Source organism: Lepidothrix coronata, unplaced genomic scaffold (genome assembly GCF_001604755.1).
Source record: "Lepidothrix coronata isolate B3197 unplaced genomic scaffold, Lepidothrix_coronata-1.0 Scaffold47, whole genome shotgun sequence".
NCBI classification, from domain to species: domain Eukaryota; kingdom Metazoa; phylum Chordata; class Aves; order Passeriformes; family Pipridae; genus Lepidothrix; species Lepidothrix coronata.
Window position 1 is genome coordinate 5,249,108 of NW_016690227.1, and position 21,324 is coordinate 5,270,431.

At 35.6% G+C, this 21,324-nt stretch overlaps 1 protein-coding gene across 5 annotated transcripts in view; it reads right to left on the bottom strand.

Annotated features, from left to right (window-relative positions):
• PTPN3 (protein tyrosine phosphatase, non-receptor type 3) overlaps positions 1-21,324 on the bottom strand; it is a 93,775-nt gene that overhangs the window by 41,168 nt on the left and 31,283 nt on the right. For all 5 annotated transcript variants that reach the window (XR_001874792.1, XM_017814919.1, XM_017814918.1 and 2 more), the window contains 5 exons: positions 21,136-21,224; positions 16,037-16,100; positions 11,040-11,212; positions 6,157-6,291; positions 4,469-4,645 (listed from right to left, as the gene is read on the bottom strand). Coding sequence is in view for 4 of the 5 variants with exons in the window: in XM_017814919.1 (XP_017670408.1) it covers positions 4,469-4,645; positions 6,157-6,291; positions 11,040-11,212; positions 16,037-16,100; positions 21,136-21,224 (638 nt within the window). In the remaining variant the exon portion in view is untranslated. The remainder of the gene's footprint in view (positions 1-4,468; positions 4,646-6,156; positions 6,292-11,039; positions 11,213-16,036; positions 16,101-21,135; positions 21,225-21,324) is intronic.

The following is a 21,324-nucleotide window of genomic DNA, read 5'->3' on the forward strand; positions in this document are numbered from 1 at the left end:
TATGCCATCTATATCACTAACAAAAGACAGTTTTACAATATAAGTTAAAAGAGGTTTATAGCTTTACAACCATTTAAGAGAAAAGTTTATGAAGGAATACGTGGCATTTATAACAAGTAGAATTTTAGACTTAAAGTAATTTAGGGTGGAAGGGATCCTGAGAAGTCAGTAGCAACAGTGCTTCAATGAAGCAAATGCAAACCTCTCGAAGAAAACATCTTCAGGGAAGCTGCATCAAGACTAGAGAAAGCAAATTTTAACTGAAAAACTTGTTATCAAACAAATGCACTCATTACTTGGTATATTTTATCTCAGTGTTATTCTTGAAATAACTTTAAAAGCCAAAATAATAACAGTACCATGTGCATATGCACGTAGGCATGGTACAAATAGAGTGACAGAGTGAGTACAACATACAGTGAGAAGATAGACTGGATTACCTGTTCTGAACTGGTGAGGCACAGCCGTAACAAAGTGTTACATAGCAGAGAAAGCAATCTATGAAACTTTAGAAGGCTAAGTGTAGGCTCCATGTCTATGTTAGTGTTAATTTTTCAGTCGCAGTCAGATGAGGTGCACAGCAGCAGGGCAACAAAAAGCAAGAACTACTAGTAGGGGATACTTTCTTCACAAACACCGGGGAGCCCTGGGCTAAACAAAAGTCCTCTTGAAGTCCTCTTCAGCACTGTTTTCTCTGACAGGTGTTGTAAGCAGCTGTGATTTGAGATAGTTAGATTAAATAGGCAAACCTATTCATGCCCTGTGAATAAAGTTCTATTATAGATTTTAATTTTGAGAGGAGCAATTTTTTGTCTACACTACATATGTAATAGACAGCTCCAATCTTTTCTGCAGACACTAATCAGAGAGAAAAATTGCTCCTTTTCACTATGTCTGAGCCTCAAATTTTTCTTGAATGTGAAAGCACCTTAGATAATTTGGGTAGCAGAAGCAACCTACCTACACATAACACAATGCTCGCAAGCTTGCCCTGGGTTTCTGTAGTTCACCTGTGCACATGGTTTGCTCTATTTTCCAATTTTCTTTTTTCCAGTCAGAGACTGCAGTATACTCCTCAACTTTCAGTTAGAAGGCAGAACATTCACACAAAGCACATTTAAAAAAAAAAAAATCACCTTCAGAGAAATATAATAAATGACCAAATATTCTTGACCGTCATCTCCAGTACGTTCCTTTAAAGTATTTAACAGCAAACATTGCTCTAGATGTTGACATGTTTATACAGTACAATATATTTAAAGAAATTGAAGAAGAAATATTGACAACTGCTATGTTTTATGCTCTCTAAACTAAGAGCTGTTCAAGATAATTTGTTTTCTAAATTGTGTACTGTTTTATAGAGAGAATCTAGAACTTGATTGATTCCCGTGAATGAGTAAACAGAGCAAGGAAGAAAATCGATTATTAAGAAAATAAATATAGTTGGTATTGTCAGGAGAGAAAAAGAGTTATTGGGAAATAAATTCAGGTGTATGTACTTTGCCAGCAGTGGTGGCTTCTACATTTCTGATATCCACTAATGTTCTGAATGTGCCTTAGTAGCATTAGGTAGGCAGCAAGTCTTGTTACACGAGTTTATCTACGATTTACCTCAAAAAGCACTACAGCACAACACACCACTTTGAAAGCAGGTCTATCTTGGACCACTTGTTTTGAAAAAAAAGGTGAAAAAGGGTAAAAACTATCGACCACCCCTGAAATGCTGATGGCAACTGGAAAAATAAGTGAAGAGCCATATTCTATGCTAACTGCAGCTTGCACAGTCTTGAGCTTCAGAAATAGTAAATTAAATTGATGGTTACTTTACAGAAATCAAGCTGTTGCATTATTATTATTATTATTATTATTATTATTATTATTATTATTAAGATAGACATAACCATTCAGTGATTAAATATCAGCATTTACAGTTGTTTCCTAACAGCTCTCCAAAAATGTTTCAGATTTTTTTTCAGACCAAAAGTATCCAGTAGTTATAATCAGCATTAACTAAGACCTTTATCAACAGTCTCAGACAGGGCTACGCAGTAAAAAAAGCCCTCGAAAGCCGATGTGTATTAGCAGGACTATGAGAAGCTACTCTTTGCTCTCCTCTAATGAAAGAGAAATACTGAAATTGCAAATCTGAGGGTTTTTCCTTAGCATATTTCCATTATGTCAGTTCAAATCTACTAAAGACCAGCATGGCAAAAATGGGTAGGCTGACTTTACAAGATTTATCAGTACACTGGAAGGTGTTTTATAGTTAATATTTAAATATTCCTGATGCGTGGCAAAAGTCCAGAGCAAGTGTCCATATTCAATACTGAAGATATACAAGGTAAATTTGTTTTCTTAAAAAACTAACTTAGGTGATAGGGTAAGATTCCTTCTATCAATAAAGCATTCAGGGCAAGAAAAATTTTACTACGCATACATACTTAATTTTACTTTACATTTTTCAACAAGGGGAGTGAAGGAAGTAAAAACTACTGTAAGAATGCAGAAAGAAAAAAACCTGGAAGGTGAACTAACATAAACAGGTGAAAACTTCAGTGTAGAGAAAAAGTGGTTTTTTTTTTATTTCTACAGTTACTTTGTATTTTACCTCAGTTGTTAAAAAGGAAATTGTTAGTGACTATTTTACTTCACGAAAGTCTAACAGTCGATACAACAAAGGATCATTCATTCCTTGCATTACGTTCTTCTTACAAAACACACAACTTGAATTTAAATTCATCAGATTTATGCAAGGATTTTTTCATTTACCTGCAGAGTATCAAATATTATAAACATACCCGAGAAACCAAGAACATGTTTGGGCTAAGATGCATGGAAAATTTGGTTTATATGAGGTAGTAACAGTAATTATCTCCAAAGTGAGTGATATTACTTAGACACTGCACAGACATTTAGGGCTCAGAAAATAAAGGAATGTGTTATTTTCAAATTTAAGACACCCTCTTTTCACTGTCTGAGAAAGAGCATAAAGGCAGGCTTTTCCAATCTATTCTCAGTAGGTATAGGATAACTGAAACAGAAAGGAAAGGGAAAAACTACATGGGAAGTAAAGAAAAGAAAAAAAAATTAAAAATCCAACTGGCAGGTCACAATCTGCCAGTCACAGAACACAGCATGGTAACTTCGTTTTCTGTCTACAGCGTCTACCATCATCATCATCTCATCTTATGCCTATCTCAGAAAATACTTCTTAAAGCATATCATCTGCAAACTTTAAAATGCAGGAAACACATGATTTCCTATCTATGACCATTCACAACATCTAGAGACATCACTTATGTACTATCATGGCTACTAGTGTCATCAGTACTAATAAGTAGTATTAAGGTTCAGCTGGCTTCCAATCAGAAAAATAGAAAAACAATTTAGAACACCCCAGTGACAAACTCCAAATATGCATACCACATGTCAATTGTTCTTTTTTTCATAGAAAACTCTCTGCTGTAATGTAATAACAATATTAGTATAAAATTTAAAGAAAACAGTTTCAATCCAGAATTTAAAGCTACAGTTACCAGCTGCATACTGTCACAGAGGCAGGTGAGTCCTATCAGCTTCCATAAAGACATTGCTTCTCAAAATACATCTTGCCTTTAAGTCACTAGGCATCATTAGAAACCATTTTTGTTTTGTAACAGTACAAACAAACCTGCATTTTAATACATAGCATTCCCCCCAGCTCAAAGTTTTAAGGTAGTTGTTTTCTTTTTGGGACTGAACAATTAATGTCTTTGTACATTATTTCTGAAGTTAATATTGTGATAATCTGAAGATATTCATTAAGAAATATGGGGAAACCACATGTAAAACGTAATACATGAGCACAAAGATAGGTGCTTCAAGCCCTGGAAGCAAACATAGCAGTGGCTAGAAGACCACTACAGAGGAGGACAAAGTTGGTCATCAAGGAATACAGCCAAAATAACTCAATGCAAAAAGCAGAGACTGCCTTTAGATGAGCCATTGACAGTTCCTCTGCGGAAGAAAAAAATGGATGACCACTAGCATTATTATGTTCTTGTATTTACTCAAATGCAACACCTTTTTCAACTGACAGTGCTTAGCTGATGGTGTGGAATATGAGTGAACTCTTATAAGATTTCAGCTTTTCCCCCCCACAAAAAAAGAAGACTTTATGTCAGGTAGAAAAGCATTGCAAAAGCTACTAGGAAACAGAATATCACAGGCAGGCCTTAATAGCTTCTCTAATTTTACTTAGAACTTTAGGGATGAAGAGTTGGTTTGTTTTTAAGTTGTAATTTTGTGTCATGGCATTTGCAGTACAGCAACTGGTCAAAATAGAGCTTATGCAAACAGAAAACTGACTGAACCCATCTTAATATTACAACTTATGCTGATTGTTTTACACTAAAGCTCTTTGATTTTTTTGTTTGGTGCTTTTAGAAAAAATCAAAACAAGCAGTGGATCGTTTGCAGAAATCCTTACCTCCTCTGTGGACTGCGGTTCTGAGAGAACTCCGAATCACTGTCCTTTGACGTGGGAGAGCCCTTATATGTATAAAAAACATCCTCTGTTTCAGTGATATAACTAATCTCATTTGTAAGGTTATCTACAGATGAGTGTCGTGGCTTACGAATTTCATGACGTAGTCTAGGACTCCGCCTTTAAAATACAGAATACAAACACAAGTGGAAAGATTAGAATATTTCACAAAATTTTATGGAAATAAAATTTCTATTCTATTGCAGTTACGACCAGAATCTTCATGGCAGGTCTATAAGCCTCATTTTAAATAATAAATTTTTAATCATTTTGTATGGTATACTAGGTAATGATACACTGCTAGGTTCAGTGCACAGAACTGATTTGGTGTTTCCCCCCTGTAAAATGCAACCTATACTGTTACAGTTTTAATTATAGGATAATTTAAGTCAGAATGGACTTATGGGGGTCATCTAGTCCAATCCTCTGCTCAGAGCAGGGTCAACTAAGGTCAGAGGAGGCTGGTTAAGGCTTTATCTAGTCATATCTCAAAAAAATCTGAATGATGAGACTACACAGCTTCTCCAAGCAATGACTGTCCATGTGATGAAGCAGTTTTTGCATTATATCCAGACAGAACCTCACTTATTTCAAGTTACTTGCTGCCTCATCCTCTCACCATGCAATACTGAAGAACCCGGTCTCATCTTCTGGCTAGCTTCCTCCTAAGTAATGCCAGGCTGTTATTAGGCATCTGGGAAACCTTTGCTTCTCCAGGCTGAACAAGTGTAGTTATCTCAGCCTCTCCTCATTGGGTAAGTGCTGCAGCCTCCTGACTACCTTGGTGGCTCATGGTCTTTGCTGAGCTCACTCTAGATTGTCAGTGTCTTTCTTGTATGAGCGGACACTAAAGGGCTGCAGCATTCTAATAAGGTCTAATAAGTGCTGAGCAAAAGGGGGCTATCACTTCCACTGACTCAGCATCTACAATTCTGTTAATATTGCCAGGTTAAAGTGGACTTTGCTGTCAGGGCACACCAGGCAGCTTGTGTACCACTTCTGCCTATGAAGAATATCAGGCCCTTTTCCAGAGTATAGCACTGCAGACAATACTGTTGCACTGGGTTCTTCCTTCCCAGGACTCTGAGTTTGTCTCTATTGAAACTCACACGTTTCCTATTGGGCCATTTCTCCAGATTTTCAAGGTTGCTTTAGAGGGCAGCCCTATCACATGGCTTATTGATTCATCCCTCCAGTTTGGTGTCATCTGCAAACTTTATGGTCAAGTACTCCATTGCCTCCTCCAGATCATAAAGATGTTAAGTAGGACAGGTCTAAAGACAGATCCCTACAGTCATCTACTTGTTATTGTCCTCTAGGTAGAGTATGATCCATTAACAACTCCCCTCTGAGTCCAGTCATGCAACCAGTTTAATGTTTTTTCAAACCACCCTGCTGTCCACCCATCCTGAACATAATGTCTTAACTTGGATATAAGATTTTGGCAGACAATATCAAAAGCCTTGCTGAAGTTGAGGTAAGTGATATCCACTCTTCTATAATCATATTTATTCTCAGAATGACAATGTTTAAATATATATGTACACACTACATAATTATTCTGCTAGAGTGCACACAATTAGAAACAGTAGGAGGTTAGAAGGTACTGGGAAACCTAAAACTGGATTTACCAATTAGGGGTAACGGGAGGTGATCGAGAAGGAAGGCTTTTGGTCTCTAGATGCTCAACAGATAAGGACCGTCTCATAGATGGGTTCCAAACCATCCCTCCTATCACTTTTCTGCAGTACTGGTTGTTTGCAGACCTGAAAAGAAACAAAACAACTATATGTGAATTATTTTGCCTAGAAAACTTAAATGAAATAAAATACACTTATGAAAGTCAACTTTACAATTCGTATGTTTTAAAGAGTGCCCTGTGCTTACCCCTCCTTACTTATGCATTTACATTCTCCCAGAGACATCTGCTGTCCCTCACTTGTGCCAATAAAACTGATTGTTAATCCCTGCTACATTGCTAATCACAAGTCTGAGTAAAAATAACTTTTTCTAAGAAGGAGTTTTTTAAACCAATTGTGTTTAAGAAGACAGAGAGGAAAAGGAAATTTGTATGTCCTACTGGCAGTGAACCAAGTGCCTGACAAAACACAGTTCAAATACAGGTAAAATATTCTAGAGATTCCCTGTTAATATGCATAAAGTGATAACAATTCACCAACAGCTTCACTGCTCACAGGACAACTTTACACATCTATCTGCTGCCTCATCAAGTAAGAGCTACACCAGGTAACACTATTTCTGGAAAGAAGTCACATTTGAGTGATGCGTTCCTTATAGGAATAAGTCATTAGTAAAAGATCTGACATGCAAATAGAATCTCCAGGTCTGGACTGCTTCCTGGGACAAGATTCTGACAAGATAAGGGTTGCATCAGAACCAGAACCTCAGATAGGAAAGCAATAAAAATGTATTACTAGTGAAATTATACAGCATAAGAAAATTTTTTAAGTAGACTGAAACTGAGATAAACTAACTTTTATGCTTCTTTTTATAGAGCATTCCACAAGAAAAGGGAAATAAGCTGCTCATCCTTGAGTTCACAGGCCTAGGATTTCTCATGGAAAACAAGCAATTTATGAGTTACAGAGAAACCACCTTTGGCTTATTACGACCTGAGCTGTACATAATGAGCAGCTGGGATAGCAAAGAGTATGTGAGTACTCTACTATAGAGCTGAAAAGTCTCAATTTTACATGGTATTAAGAGAAAAATGTTGCTTATGCCATGGATATTACTCACACTATATCAAACCTTAAGCAGACTTTACATTGTACTGCTTTTTGTTTTTATAAGTAAAAGAAAATGCAATCCAAGACTTTTTTTTAATATACACCGAAGTATTTCACATATCTTGTTCATGATTTTAAAGGAAATCAATTCCTTCATCTTCCAAATGTACTTTTAAAGCTTCTCCCAGTATGAAAAACAAAGAGGGAAAACTAATATGAACTGTCTACGTATCAAAATCAGCTACCCATGAATGTTTTTTGCTTAGCAAAAAAAGTCCATGAACTCAGGAGAAGCTTTTGCCTGTATTATCCAATTTATTTTTCTAATTCTTTTAAATACCATTGACAAGGCACCAACTACTCTGGTCATCTAGAGAAACAAAGAGTTCTTTCAAAGAAGGCTTACGTGGTTGGAGCAGAGAGGGAGATTGTAAAAAAAGGATGCATTATGAAAAACGCATTTTGAAGAATTACACATTAATCAGCCTTTCTTTTTTACAAGTGCCTGTTCATGCATTTTCCAATGCAGTTGACTTTTGAAGTGCAACATTACTCATGTGACGGGAGCCAGAGCCCTAAACCCTAACTCTAATCCCAAACCCCTAACCCTCACCACAAAATCACTTATACAGTATGTTCTCTAGATATTTCAGTTAAGACACATAAGATAAATAATCTCCTGAACTCCAAGTAGCTGCCCTTCAGATGCCAAATACCAGGATATTTCTCAGCAAACATTCTGGGAGGCTGCCAAAGCTTTTCTGGAAAGGGCTATAATATCTTGAAGTGACAGTTCCTTTCTCTCACTTATTACTGAGGCTATCCTTGGTGAAAAAAATAGATACAATTTTAGCTTTTCAGAAAGGAATGAGAATGTGCCTAGGAGAGGTTATTCAGCATTCAATCCAGAAGCATTGAATGAACTAACCTCTCAGAACCTGAGAGATGTGATTCAGTCTGCTCCTAGAATAAGGCTTTCAGGTGATCTATATAACTCAGTAGCCTAATTTAAAAGGAATTCCACTAGTACCTTAAGCTAAAAGAATCTAGAAGGGCACAGAGATTTGCAAATAAGAGATTGTACTCAAGTATTGCAAAAGTTCAACTATTTGAACTGATGCAATAAATGCTAGGCTATTTGCCTCACATAAGGTAGAAGAACAAAATATAAGAAAGCCACAAATTCCATAGGAAAACTTGTGATACTTAAGATGGTAAAACCTGATTGTAGCCACCTTTAAAGCTGACAGAAGTTGCACTGAAAGAATTACTGAACACAAGTCAATCTTAAAACCTCCAGGGTTGCATGATGTGGTTGGTGAGGTTTTTGTGTGAGTGTTTTATTTTGTGTTTTTGTTTGTCCATTTGTGTTTGTTTGATTTGTGCAATGCAAAAATTTGATCCCTTTCATAAGGGAGAATGCAGAATCTCTTTTTTCGTTGTGTAGCTTCCACCATGAGATCAGAGCCATCCTTGAAAAGCAACATGGAAACTCATGTTGTCTCTTACAACATTCCACAATCACAAACCATTAGAAAAGTAAAAATTTTCAGTATGTGACATATGACTTCAAAAGTTACTTGTTCACCCCTTTTCTCAAATCTTTTGAGAAATTAATTTTGCTGAGTGACATTGGCCAAGTTCATAGGAACTACTCAAAGCCTTTCAAAATTACTGTTGCTTCTTCTGTACTTTAGCCATCTTTCATAGCAATGGTTGCTGAGTCACTTCTCCCTCATGTGGATCCTAAACTTCATGCTTGTTGCTGGTATAAATAGGGCCAAAGAATGCATTAGTACAGAGGATATCATTAAGCTGATGGAAGAGATCACAAAGAGATCACCCTAGAGATTCCTTAAGAGACTAAGTAAGCAATTCAGCAGACATAGGGCCTTGGAACACAAAAGTACTTGAAGAGAATTCTGTTTTAATAACTCAGATCAACAATGAGAACTATCCTGCATGCTACAGGCTATTAAGAAACTGTAACAGCGGATTTTAAAAAATAAAATGTTCGGTAAAAATTGGAACAATACTAAACTGGGACCCGTTGGAAGCCATGTTTTCTTTCCTAACATTACAAATGCAGTGCAATCCCTGTGTGTATATATGTATATAGGAGGATTGGGATTTTGAATCTCTTTGCAAATTTGAGAGAAATAAAGGACTCCAGGACCTGACAACCCTACAAACTTTGAGAGTCACCTCCTCAACACATCCACTATAGAAAGAACAAGTTCATATCACTCCATAAAGGAGCTAATTCTAAAAGTATGGATCTGTAAACCAATAGAAAATTAGAACACTGTTCATACAACAACTTGTTTTCTATTATCTAGAAACCAGACCATCTAGCTATGATCTAGTACTAGGTGAAAGCCTGGAATTCCACTCCAGCAGAAAAATTAATATTTTATCAGAGTTCCTACAGTTGGACAGCCCTCATGGTTAACTACTTCATTTACAAGCAATACCAGTCCACTCATTATTAATTTCTGCAGTATATAAAGAGTCATGATGAAAAGTCAGAGAGCCACCAAAGTCTGAGATTATTTGAAGTATGATATCATTCAAAAATTGAAGCTTATCCAAATAGAAAAGCGAGAATCAGCCTGACAAATTAAAAGTAAAGTTAAACTGTTAAGGGAACACACTACACAAAACCCCACACGGACACGCACCACACAAAACCAAAAAGAAAACAATAAAATGAATACTTTTTCAAAATCATCAGAACAAGCAGGTTTCTAGAGAGTCTACAGAGAATACAGATGATCAAAGGATCAGAGAACACTCCAGAATCTAACATTCAGAGAAGATAATGACATAAGACTTTATTTTTCATTACAGAATGTTTTTGGGGGGTGGGGACCAGGTATCGATGAGACAATGAAGACACAGCACACGACACATTTGTAGCTGAATTGTTGATAAGTGAAACAACAGAACAAGTCAACATAATGAAATAAGTCACTGGGACTGATACTTCTCAAAAAAAGTCTAAAAGCCTCTAAGATAAAAGAGCAGAACTACTTTCATAAAACCTCCCACTTTAAAAATCATACAGGATGGCAAAAATAAAGGTCAATTGCAAAGAAACGGAGAAAGACATAACCATGTCAAATGACTAGACAATAAACTGGCAGCTTAACTTTAATGAAGACAGGGCCCAGTTACTGCATATGGGAAGGAATAATACCAACTTCATCACTAGACCTTAGGTAACATCATGAAACTACCAACTCCATGACTAGAAGAACCTAACAAGACAAATGAAGGATTAGAAGTGTCTCAAAAGGGGTATCTTGGATACCTGAATGCGACATCTTTATGTCAGTAATAAGTGGTTGGTATGATGCACTGCAAAAATTGCGCTAACATATTAAATAGAATGTGTACATGACACTAAGGGCTAAACATTTCACAACAAATGTGTTCAGCAAATTCTCTTACTGGATCATTATCTACACGACATTTTTACTTTCTCGTGTTTTTATACCACAAGCTGAACCAGCAAAGTTGAAAAAATACCAGTAAAACATATATTCAAACACCTTTTTAGGAAATTATAGGACAAGTTCTACTGTAATGATACCATGTTGCAGAAATTGAAACCACAGCCATATAACTTTTCAAATGGTTCATATACAGACTGGGACAGAGCTATTGGCAGAACTGAGCTCTGCCACTCCAACTTGAGCTACCACTGACAAATACTCCCATTCCCATTAATGGAGCAAAATATGCTTTCACACAATACTTACTTCGTTGGATTTCTAGAACCCAGGGTCCAATAATTTGATAATATCTTTTTTTCATGAGGTAGTGACTTCTTTGCCTGAAAAAATGTGTGATGCTCTACACAAGATTTCCAAAGATTTTTGCATGCTCTGTAATTTAACATGTTGAAGGCAACAATATGCTCTCTGGATTCGTTCTGTAACAGGAGGAAATACCATGTTTCAATATATACAAGCAGATGAAACAGTAAACACACTCATAAAACAACAATAAAATTATTTTAAGCTTAAACAGGAAAAATACATCTAGGGGAAAAAAAAAATCAGCATATAGTAGATTTTGAGCTGGATATGGCCAAAATAACCCTGTGACCATGTGACATTCTAAACTGCAAAATGTTCAATTTAAAAGTTAATGAAATAAGTAAGCCTAAAGTGGTAAAGACTTTATATATATGAGTGTCACGTTAAACAACTAAATAGATTTTCAGGTTTCCAGTCAGATCTTGACCTCCTAAGACTAACAAAATTCTTTAAAACATTCCATTAAGGGTACAATGTAAAAAGGTAAAGCCTTCATTCTTTGAATCCAAATTCTTCACAGAAGGCTTTAGTTCAATAATGTTCTTTCAAGTGCCATAGTATACAAAAAGCATATTCTTGATAGTCTTTTGGAAGAAACAGTGATCCATCTTGGGGGAAAGAAAGTAGCTGTGATGAGACTGGAGCTGCTGCTACTATTGTTCAAATCCAATCCTGCTTCCTGGATGATAACATGAGGCCGCAATGAGGAGGATCAGAAGGGCGCAGAATATAAAACTTGCGTGTCTTGGTACTCTTACAAGTAACTTCAGTGCCAAAGTGCCAGTGAAACACAGGTGTAACACAATTGTGCCACCCACAGTTCTGGCCAAGAGTTTTGCACAAGATATAGCTTTGGTTAGTTAATCTAATTATTGACGCAAAGAAAGCGGAATGGGAGCAAAGCAAAGAGAAGAAATAAAGATAACACGAGACCCGAGTCAGTTGCTATCACAGCTCAGCACTTCAGTGAAAAAAAAAGCAAGTTTTCATCACTCATCTTTTCCAGCTGCTCTGAGTTATAACTGATTTTGACATCTCAACACATAATTAAGCAGGCAACCTTTTGCTTGTTCACAGCAACAATCCTGTTGGGAAGTAACTATAGACCATTTTGGCTGGAATACTCAATCTATTTTTCTTGTGTTCTTTTTATTTCTAGGCAACATTTTACAAATGCCATGTATCAGAGATCAATCCCACATTCTGCAAATCACTTCATGTCTAGTTCAGAGAACCTACTACACTTCAGTTGCTATTTTACAAAAAAAATGAGAATCTCAAGAGAAAGAAAAAAAGATTTGCCTCTTGATTTTACAGAAGCATTGAAAAACATTTAACTGTTAGGAATGCTTTCCCTATAACTATTAAAACATTTATAAAATATTTTCTTTTTCAGATGTAGAGTTTTTTATTTAAGTCTCTTGTATACTACAACCAATTCATCTTTTTCAGTTCTCCACAGTTGCTTCTGAGTAGCTTATATAAAATAAGATATAATTATGCTTGCCCGCTTTAACCCAGAATTTCTTGAAATATAAAAAGCATACATCAGTGAAAGACTTAATGACAAATGCCATTTCTGACATACTTCCTCTTGGTTGAATACCACTTGAAGCGTTTACTACTCCAGTAGACAAAAAAATTGAAGTGTATAGATATTTTTGTTGGCCTGAAGCACAAGCTTTTCAATTGCCACAAAAATTATTTTACCCAAACATCTCAATCATCCTGAAAAGCCATAATGTAAAGATAAAGAATTAAGTACACCTAATATTGTTTTTAAATTTATGTAAATTTAAAACAAGTGTGTTTTTCCCAACTGTTATCACTGAAACTTCTTAGCAGGCTCCAAGCAAGCTAAGGGTTTTAATATGAACTTAAAGTAGGAAAAATATTTTCAGAAGTTGCAGAAAAACTTATTCAATTTTTATATTAACATAACAATCTGCCTCACTAACGGCTACCATTGCAAGTCATGCTATTGAATCTGTTTTAAAGGTGAAGAGAGTTCTAGTGGAATCCAAGGATCTAATACCCATCATACCTCTCAAGTTCCAAAAATGGCATTTTAATAATTACCAAGAAATGAGGATTAGAGAAATTTGTGGCCATTAAGGTAAAGAAAACAATCCTCTATAGCTAAAGTGAGTGTCTTGCTAGTTCAGCATATGGAAGAACTTTGCATCAGTTGTATGCTTATTACATACCTGAAAATATCTACAACATAGAAAGTAAAGATATATTTTAATATGCAGAAAATGAAGTTGTCTTCAAGCATTAGATAAGCACACTGAAAATAAAATTTTGTTTCTGAAAGGTTCAAAATGTTGTTTGTAAACAGTACAGTTCCTATTCCTACCTTAAATCTGATGTAGACTTAATGAAGGGTGCAAGACTTTATAGCAACAGACACTCACTGATTCAGCAGTCTTGCTCCCCAGTCCTTACCTACCTCTTCAGTAGAAACTGAATACTGCATACTCCTAATCAAGTAGCTGATCAATGGACTGAAGCAGTAGGAGGGTAAAAGAGAATGTGAGTAGCAGGAAAAGAATGAGATAAGGTAAGTTGGGTTTTCAGAAAAGGCATGTAAAAAAAGAAAAATGAAATAAAAGAAATAAGGAGAATAAATCAATGGAACATGGCAGATCCCAGAGGACTGCAAACTCATTGCCTTTGAGAGCTTCCTGTAGATTTTTGTAAAGAATCTACATATGACATACAAAACATAAAAGAAGTGCTATAGCACTATGATCATCTTTAGTCAAACCTTGTCTATGAAAATACAGTATCTGCTCTGTTTTCCCCACATTCTTTCATCTTCCTTACTTTCAACCTCATTTACTATTTCCTCCTGTATTTCCAAGCGAGGAGCTAATCAATCCAAAGACTCACACCAACTCAGTCATCTGCCCTCACAAGCCCCTCAAGTGACCCACTGTTCTGGCAAAACCCCCCAGGACTTCACTCCCAATGCACTGCATCAGTAAGTTTTTTCAAGCGATACCACTGGAGTACTGCAGACTTACTGCCCTAAATTCCAAGCAAAGGGGGCTGACAAGGATGGATATATCTATAGATTTAATAGCACACCTGGTCTGCTTTCTAGTGTGTACTGAGAAAGAATAAAAAGGTCATGCAGCTAGCCTTCTTTTTCTGTAGCTTTTTAAGCATAATACTGTGTGCATTACTGTAATCTACATAGATAAAAAACAAAGAATTACGATCACTTAAGGGGAGATAAGTTAAAAGAATCAAGAGCCTTGAACTGTCATCACTTATGAAATGTTTAATTGAACAAATTAAAATTGCTGCTCTCTTCAAAGGGGACACAAGTCTCCAGAAAGAAAAATTCATTTTTTGACAGCAGTCAAGTCTTTATGTAATGAATTCAGATATTTTATATTAAGTACAGAGACTGTTGTCTATGGACACTTCATTTTTCCATATTCCAAAAACACTGTAAGAATCAAAGAATGGTTTGGGTTGGAAGGGACCTTGAAGATCATGTAGTTCCAACCTCCATTTTACTAATCACTCTCAAAGAGTTCTGTTACTACATTTATTCTCACAGGCACATTTCGAAATTGCTGCCCATAAGCCTTCCATATTTTTGTATATGAAGATATTTAGATTTATCAGTGAATTTTTAACCCTCAAACCCAGAGGAAGGTAATACTCGCAAGTGTAATATTATTGCACTCACAAACCACTAATTTGTCAACCCCTCCTTTCTTCATGCAGTGAAATACATATGAACAGACTGTGACATGTTTGCATATAAACCATATATTTAGAAACTTACAGATAGCAAAAAACCTGAAGATCCCCTTAGATTTGGTTGGGATGCACTCTATGCATGCTATGCGTCTGTGCAAGCATTAGTGCAGTAACACCCTCTCTAGATACTAACTTCGTTTACATGTGAATCCTGAGCAGTAACAACATGTACATGCTTGCACACTACTCAAATTTCAAAGAACCCACCAAACTGGGAAAAAAGAAGGACATACAGGAAAAAAATAATATGAAAATATTTTCCTTTTGGGTAAAAAAAGCCTCCATAGAAACCTGTGTTTAGCAGACTTTCTAGTATATGTGTGTCATGAGGTCTTCTTGTAACACAGCTCCTATCAAGTTTAAGAGCTCATTTACTACCAGAAAGAGCCTTCATGAAGTTTAGCTATAAGTTAATAGTTTTACTATGTCTGAGTTCTGTCTTGAACTGAATTAAAATACTTATACATCTGCTGGTCCCTAGTTTCTGCAGGGTTTTTTTGGTTTTTACTGTCATATTAAATATTCTATGGTATTTGTAAAAAGACATCTTAATTTATTTTTGTATTGTGTCAGCACAATAATATCAGTAATCAAGTTTCCCCCCCCCTTAAATAGTCTAATATTTCAGCTGCTCTGCAAAGAGCACACAGCATTATGAAGCCAACTCTTAACAGCAGAAAAATGACACTAGTTTTATCAAATATCTTCACATACTTTGCCAACTTCTAAAGCCCTCCATGTTACACACAGCAGTTGTTTAGTAGATTCACTGCATTGAGTAACTCCACAGGGCAGGGAGAGCGACAAAAGAAAAAGCAGCAGATGCTGGTAAGAAAAGGGAAATATGCTAGTTTAATAAATATTGGAGAAAAGATGGAGACCTGCATTTATCCCAAGTCTCCAAGGGAGAAGAAACCTTCATAGGAAAGATACAATGCAATAGATCAAAAGTGGAAGGATTCAGTGTTGAAAAGGAAACAAAAAATGGGAAACAGAGAGGATAAGAGGACCAGAATAGCAAGACCAAGTTAACAAAACAGAATTTCAAAGGCAAGTTACCACAAAAGAACCTTTTGATCAGCAGTTTGTTGCTTATATTTAAGGCAAAAATATTGAGTATGATCACCTGATCAAAACAAAATTAGACGATTACTTACATGTTTCTGCCGTTGTTGTATAAAAAACTTTTTCCTTTTAAAGGAAATTTTTAATATGTTCACCCTAAAAGAAAGAAACAGAACATAAAATATTGAATAGTATTTAGAGGGAAAAAACAATGAAAAATAATACTGCATACAGTGAGCCTGAAAGATTATAGCTGTTAAATATTCAATGAATATTATGCAGCCATCTCCTGTGTTGAGTGGCAAATAGATATCCTCATTTACTCTTTAAATAGTTCACAGCAGTTCTCTCCCACCAAATCTATTCTTGCAGCAAAAGCTTGATGACATCCTTTTACTAAGCTGCACAAATGTTAAATGTGTCAAGTTTTGTATAACTTTAGAGTCATATGACAACTGTGACTAAAGGAACAAAATTTAAGACCCTAAAGACATGACAAGGTTGGTCATACAACAATGGAAACTTCCCAGAGGCTTTACAGAACTGACTTCATAATGTGAAAAATATTGTGTACTTGTGTTAATAACGAAACACATCTTGTAGATAAAATCATAATTGTAGAAGAATGAAAACTGTAAGAAAGAGTGTTAATATATTTTTCACTTAATTAACATTGCTATGTAAATTATGTGGTAATTTTAGAACTGAACACCTCTTGTCTACATATACACAGTATGAACATATATTTTATAAGGTAAAGATTACAACTGGAATTGGTGCTCAAGCGATTTTCATTTTAATTATAAGCTTATCAGTTTTGCTAAATTAAACAAAATTCTACCTACCTACGCACCTTCCTACAGCAAAACAAGATTTGTCTAAAATACCTAATTTTTCTCTGCTGTAGTTCTACTTCAGTAACTGAAAAGCTACATTTTTCAGAAAAAAGAATTCTCTTGTGGTCAGCTGGAATCATATGGACGCCTAAAGGAAACCTATTTAAGTTTTGATCAAGTCATACTTGTAAGGAAAAAAATCATAAAAGGGTTTTGGAAGTTTGCTGCTGAAAGTCCTGTTGATGAGACTGTTTCACAGGACATTAGATATCATCAGGTATGAACTATTTTGAAAGTCATCTCAGTTCTTGCATGACTCTCAGCAAGCAGGATAAATGGCATAAAATTCATTCCCCACTGCCCATGGGAGATGCACTTGAGTTATAGAGCAACATCGTTCCTGAATACAGGACAATATATTTGCCAGTTACTAACAAGAAAGGTAATGCAATGAACAATCCTCACTCCTGCACAAGAGGTGGAAAATTGAATATGTACCAATTTCAAAAAATGCTTTTCTCCATCAATTACAGAACCACAGAGAAACAAGAATTTTATTAACACTATTCTTTCACAACCAGGTAAACCAGTGTGCAAATTAATGAAAAGTTGCAACCCATTATATATAAATCCTTCCTTGATTCTAGTGCTACTCTGACTAGTAGCACTCAAGTTTTGTGCTTCTGGTTCGTTCTTACCACATTTCTTGACTTAGATTAAACTTCAACAAACCAATTTTTGCAGTCATTCTCAGCTTGCACAGTTGCTTCCATGATCTGCTCTTATCCTAACATCGAGCCAGCAGAAATGCAGGACACAAAAAAGTAACCTTGCAGACTAAGCAAAAACTCCTCCACCCAAGAACAAAAAGGGAGCCAGCATCCCAAAATACTAAAACTCTCTTAATCTCTCTGCTCTATTCCCTGCTTTTTTTTTTTTTTAAACCTTGATTCACTGCATGATCACATAATCACTTCAAACCAAATCAGGGCTTTAATTCTCTTTATTTTTACACTCCTCTAAGTAGAGCACCCCTCTCAATTCCCTTCATTCTTCTTAAAGTACAACTAAACCTATTTAGTTCAGGGACAAAGAACACTTGTTAATCTGACAGTTTTATTTAGCATTAACTAAAAATCATTTGCAATGTTATGCCTACAAATTGAGTGAATGTTCATATCCAGCAAAATCCAAAGGATCCAAGAAAGACGATAAAAAGATCCAAGAAATTAAGGGATCAAAGGATTTAGATTTAACAAGTGCTTGAAGATGCCATAATCAAAAATGATCTGAATAGAAGGCAGTTACTGTTATTCTAACTGGTGGCTCAGTTGTCCTTCTCTCTCACCAATAGTCTGTCCAGTGACTAAGCAACATTCACAAATCATTAAATTTCATGGTCTACTTATAAAGCACTTCATAGTTGTAACATATTAAAAATGATACGTCTTTTGGGTCCCATCTTCCTGTAATTCATAGGATCAAAATAGATTTGTCACTCAGTGGACCACATAATTGCTAATTTCTGATTAAGCTGCCAGTCCTGTCCTAGTACTTAGTACTAGCAGTTGGTACTTGTGACCTGAAGAAAAAAATGTTTCTTTACCTGTAAGTTCACACGTTGCCATTTACAGATTCAGTAGGAAAGGTTCTGTCAAATTTGTTATTCAAGGCAGTTGAGATGTTTTTCAAATTTTGACTAGCACTGTAGTATGTATTGCTCTAGCGGTTTCTCTGAAGCTTTCAAAGCAATGAAACTGCATACACAGATTAGTATTTAATAAATAACCTTAATTGCTGCTGATGTAGTGAATGTTTGTATGTCTTTGTCATTAAGATAATACTTTACCTGCAAAATCAATTTGGAAATTACCACAGAACAGTTAAGCACCCTCAGGAATAACTTTCCAGAGCACATAAAATACTGTGTTATATCTGGAGTTATTTTTTAAACCTATCTTAGCTTGCATTGCCTCTGAGTGATCAGTCAGCTTCTCACGTAGGTTGCTTTGATTGAAAATCCTCCTTTTGCCAAAGCAAAATTCTCGCTGCTTCTGTTCCTGAAAACTTTTGGTCCCCTTTGACTACTACCATATGGCATAGTTGTATTATTGCCATCCATTAATGCTGTAGAGTACTTTACTTAAAATTTTGGAAAGAGCGTCTTGATGGTGTTTGCTGCCCCCTTGAGTTCTATCATATTAATAGTGACGTAGGAAAAACTATTTAGTACAAATAGTGTTACATAAAAAGCCTAAATAAGTACCACTTCAATCAGGTGAAAGGGCATTACAGAAATATATTCTGCTTTGAAGTCTAAAATGAAAGTGAGAGTGCATACTACAAATGCACCCCAAACTACTCTGCGGCTGTGACTTTCGGTGTTTGCTTGTTTTGGAGGGGAGCAGGGAAGGGACACCATTCTTTCACGAAGAATTATGACTAACCTGTGCAAGATACCAGAAATAAAATATCAAAAAGTTAGTCCCTATATAGGGAGCTCTTGTTTTCAAGTTGAGAAGATATTCTGAGAGAGAGAGGGAGAGGGAGAGTGTGTAGGACAGCTTGGGAACAATTGAAATAGCTGTCAGCTGAAAATATTACTGCCTAAACCTTTTATTTTAGAGTGGAAGTTATCTGAACTGAAAAACGTATGGGTTTTTTTTTTCCCCTCAACTTCTTCCTGCAAATGAGAATAGGCCTTTGTGAAAGATGTTTTAGCATCTGTATTTTATTCCTCTGTGCTTTCCAGGAGTAAAAGTAGCACAGGGAAGTTGTGGATTCCTCCTGTCTTGTGTGCTATAAACTCTCTTTCCCTTCCCTAAAATAATCATATAGTCAAAGATTTTAAAATGCCATTGCTATGGTTTTCAGAAATAACTGTTATCCATTCATACCTTACTTAGGTCACTAAGTTAGCAGAACAAGACTTGCAGAAGACAGAAAATGTGCCTCCAGCTGACAGTTTACAAAACCTGCAGCTGTTTAAAGAAGCCGAGAGACTGAGGTATGAAAGAGCAACGCTCAGGGTACAAAGATGAAAAATAAAAGTCTTTTGTGCTTTAATGTGCATTAGCAATGGAAAACCATAAGTTTTCACTGTGCTGCTGTGTGAGAGCATTATTACTGACATACGTTTATCTAGGATGACTGCAGTACAACCAAGGGAGTTGAAATGCAACTGACAGCAAATTAAAAAAGAAAAATCCAGAGACTCTGCAGTATATTTTCCACTAAAATTTAAACTGAAGCTGATTTTATTGCTTTTCTATAGGAAATAGTTGTTTAGTTGGGTTCATAAATGAAAGGATGGAATGACTCAAGTATTTAAAAATGCTTCTAAGGACTGTCTCTAAGGGGCAAAAAGCAAGTAGAATGCATTAGGGTGCATTTTTCTGTCATAATTAAGAACAGTATATCATCTTACTGAAACAGTTCTCCAGAAAAATGGTTACAAAATACATGAAGAAATTATGCATAACAAGACAAAGCTATAGTTTATCAAGTATAAAAAACAAATTCATCCTTACTTTAAAAAAGAAAGACTGAGAAAAATCCATTCTGATCCAATCCAAAAACCTTATGATGCCCAGCCTCCATATAATTTTCTAATTTATGTTATCATTTTTAGCATGGTATAACTAATAAAGCCCAAAAGTACTATCAAAAACTATAGCTTAAATAATTTCTCATGTCATTCACTTTAGAATTCTAGTGCACATTGTTTTTTGTAGAGATTATTTTCTATGACAGTATCATGCATTCTACTGTTTTCAGTATTAAAGAATAATGTAAAGGTCTCTCCCCTGCTGATTCCAAACCTTGTTAATGTTATATAGCCTTGTTTGCTGACATTTAGAAATTTGCCTAAATCATATTATCCTAGTTCCAGTAAATCTCAAACACCAAATAAATCATTTTATGTTTCTTTTCGAAGAAGAAAATATCTTCTTTCTGAATGTCAGGATAAAATGTTCAGACAGTTAGCTGCTGAGCTTTAATAGTAGTGCTTATTGGTTTTGTTTCTTGTTTTGTTTTTCTGAGTTTTTTTAAAGACATATTATTGGGCATAACAGCAAAAAGTCTCTAAGATCACAGGGTCCTCCTAATCATGTACACATACTTGTATGTGAATTAACTTTATCAAGACTTCACACAGTGCAAGAAGTTCAGAAGCCTTATGGAATTAAAAGCCTAGACAACAGGTTTCATTTTTATCTCAACACAACGAAATACAATGACACGCCCTAAAGAACAAATTTACCTACTGTAGGCTTCTTTGGAATAAATGTGAAAGCAAATGGAAAAAAGCTGGAATAAACTAGACATATTTCTTTACTAGTAAAGGAATTTACCAGGCATAGAAGCTTGTACAGATGAGTTTTCTGTATACAGCAATTCCACCAGATGCAATCCCAATCATAAGATCTAGATTATGGAGATCCTGCAAGAGAAAAACATTGCAAGAATACAGATGCAGTTTGTGTCATTCCCATTTATCTACTTATAAATTTAATTTTCAAGCTTTCTATATTTAAATTGCT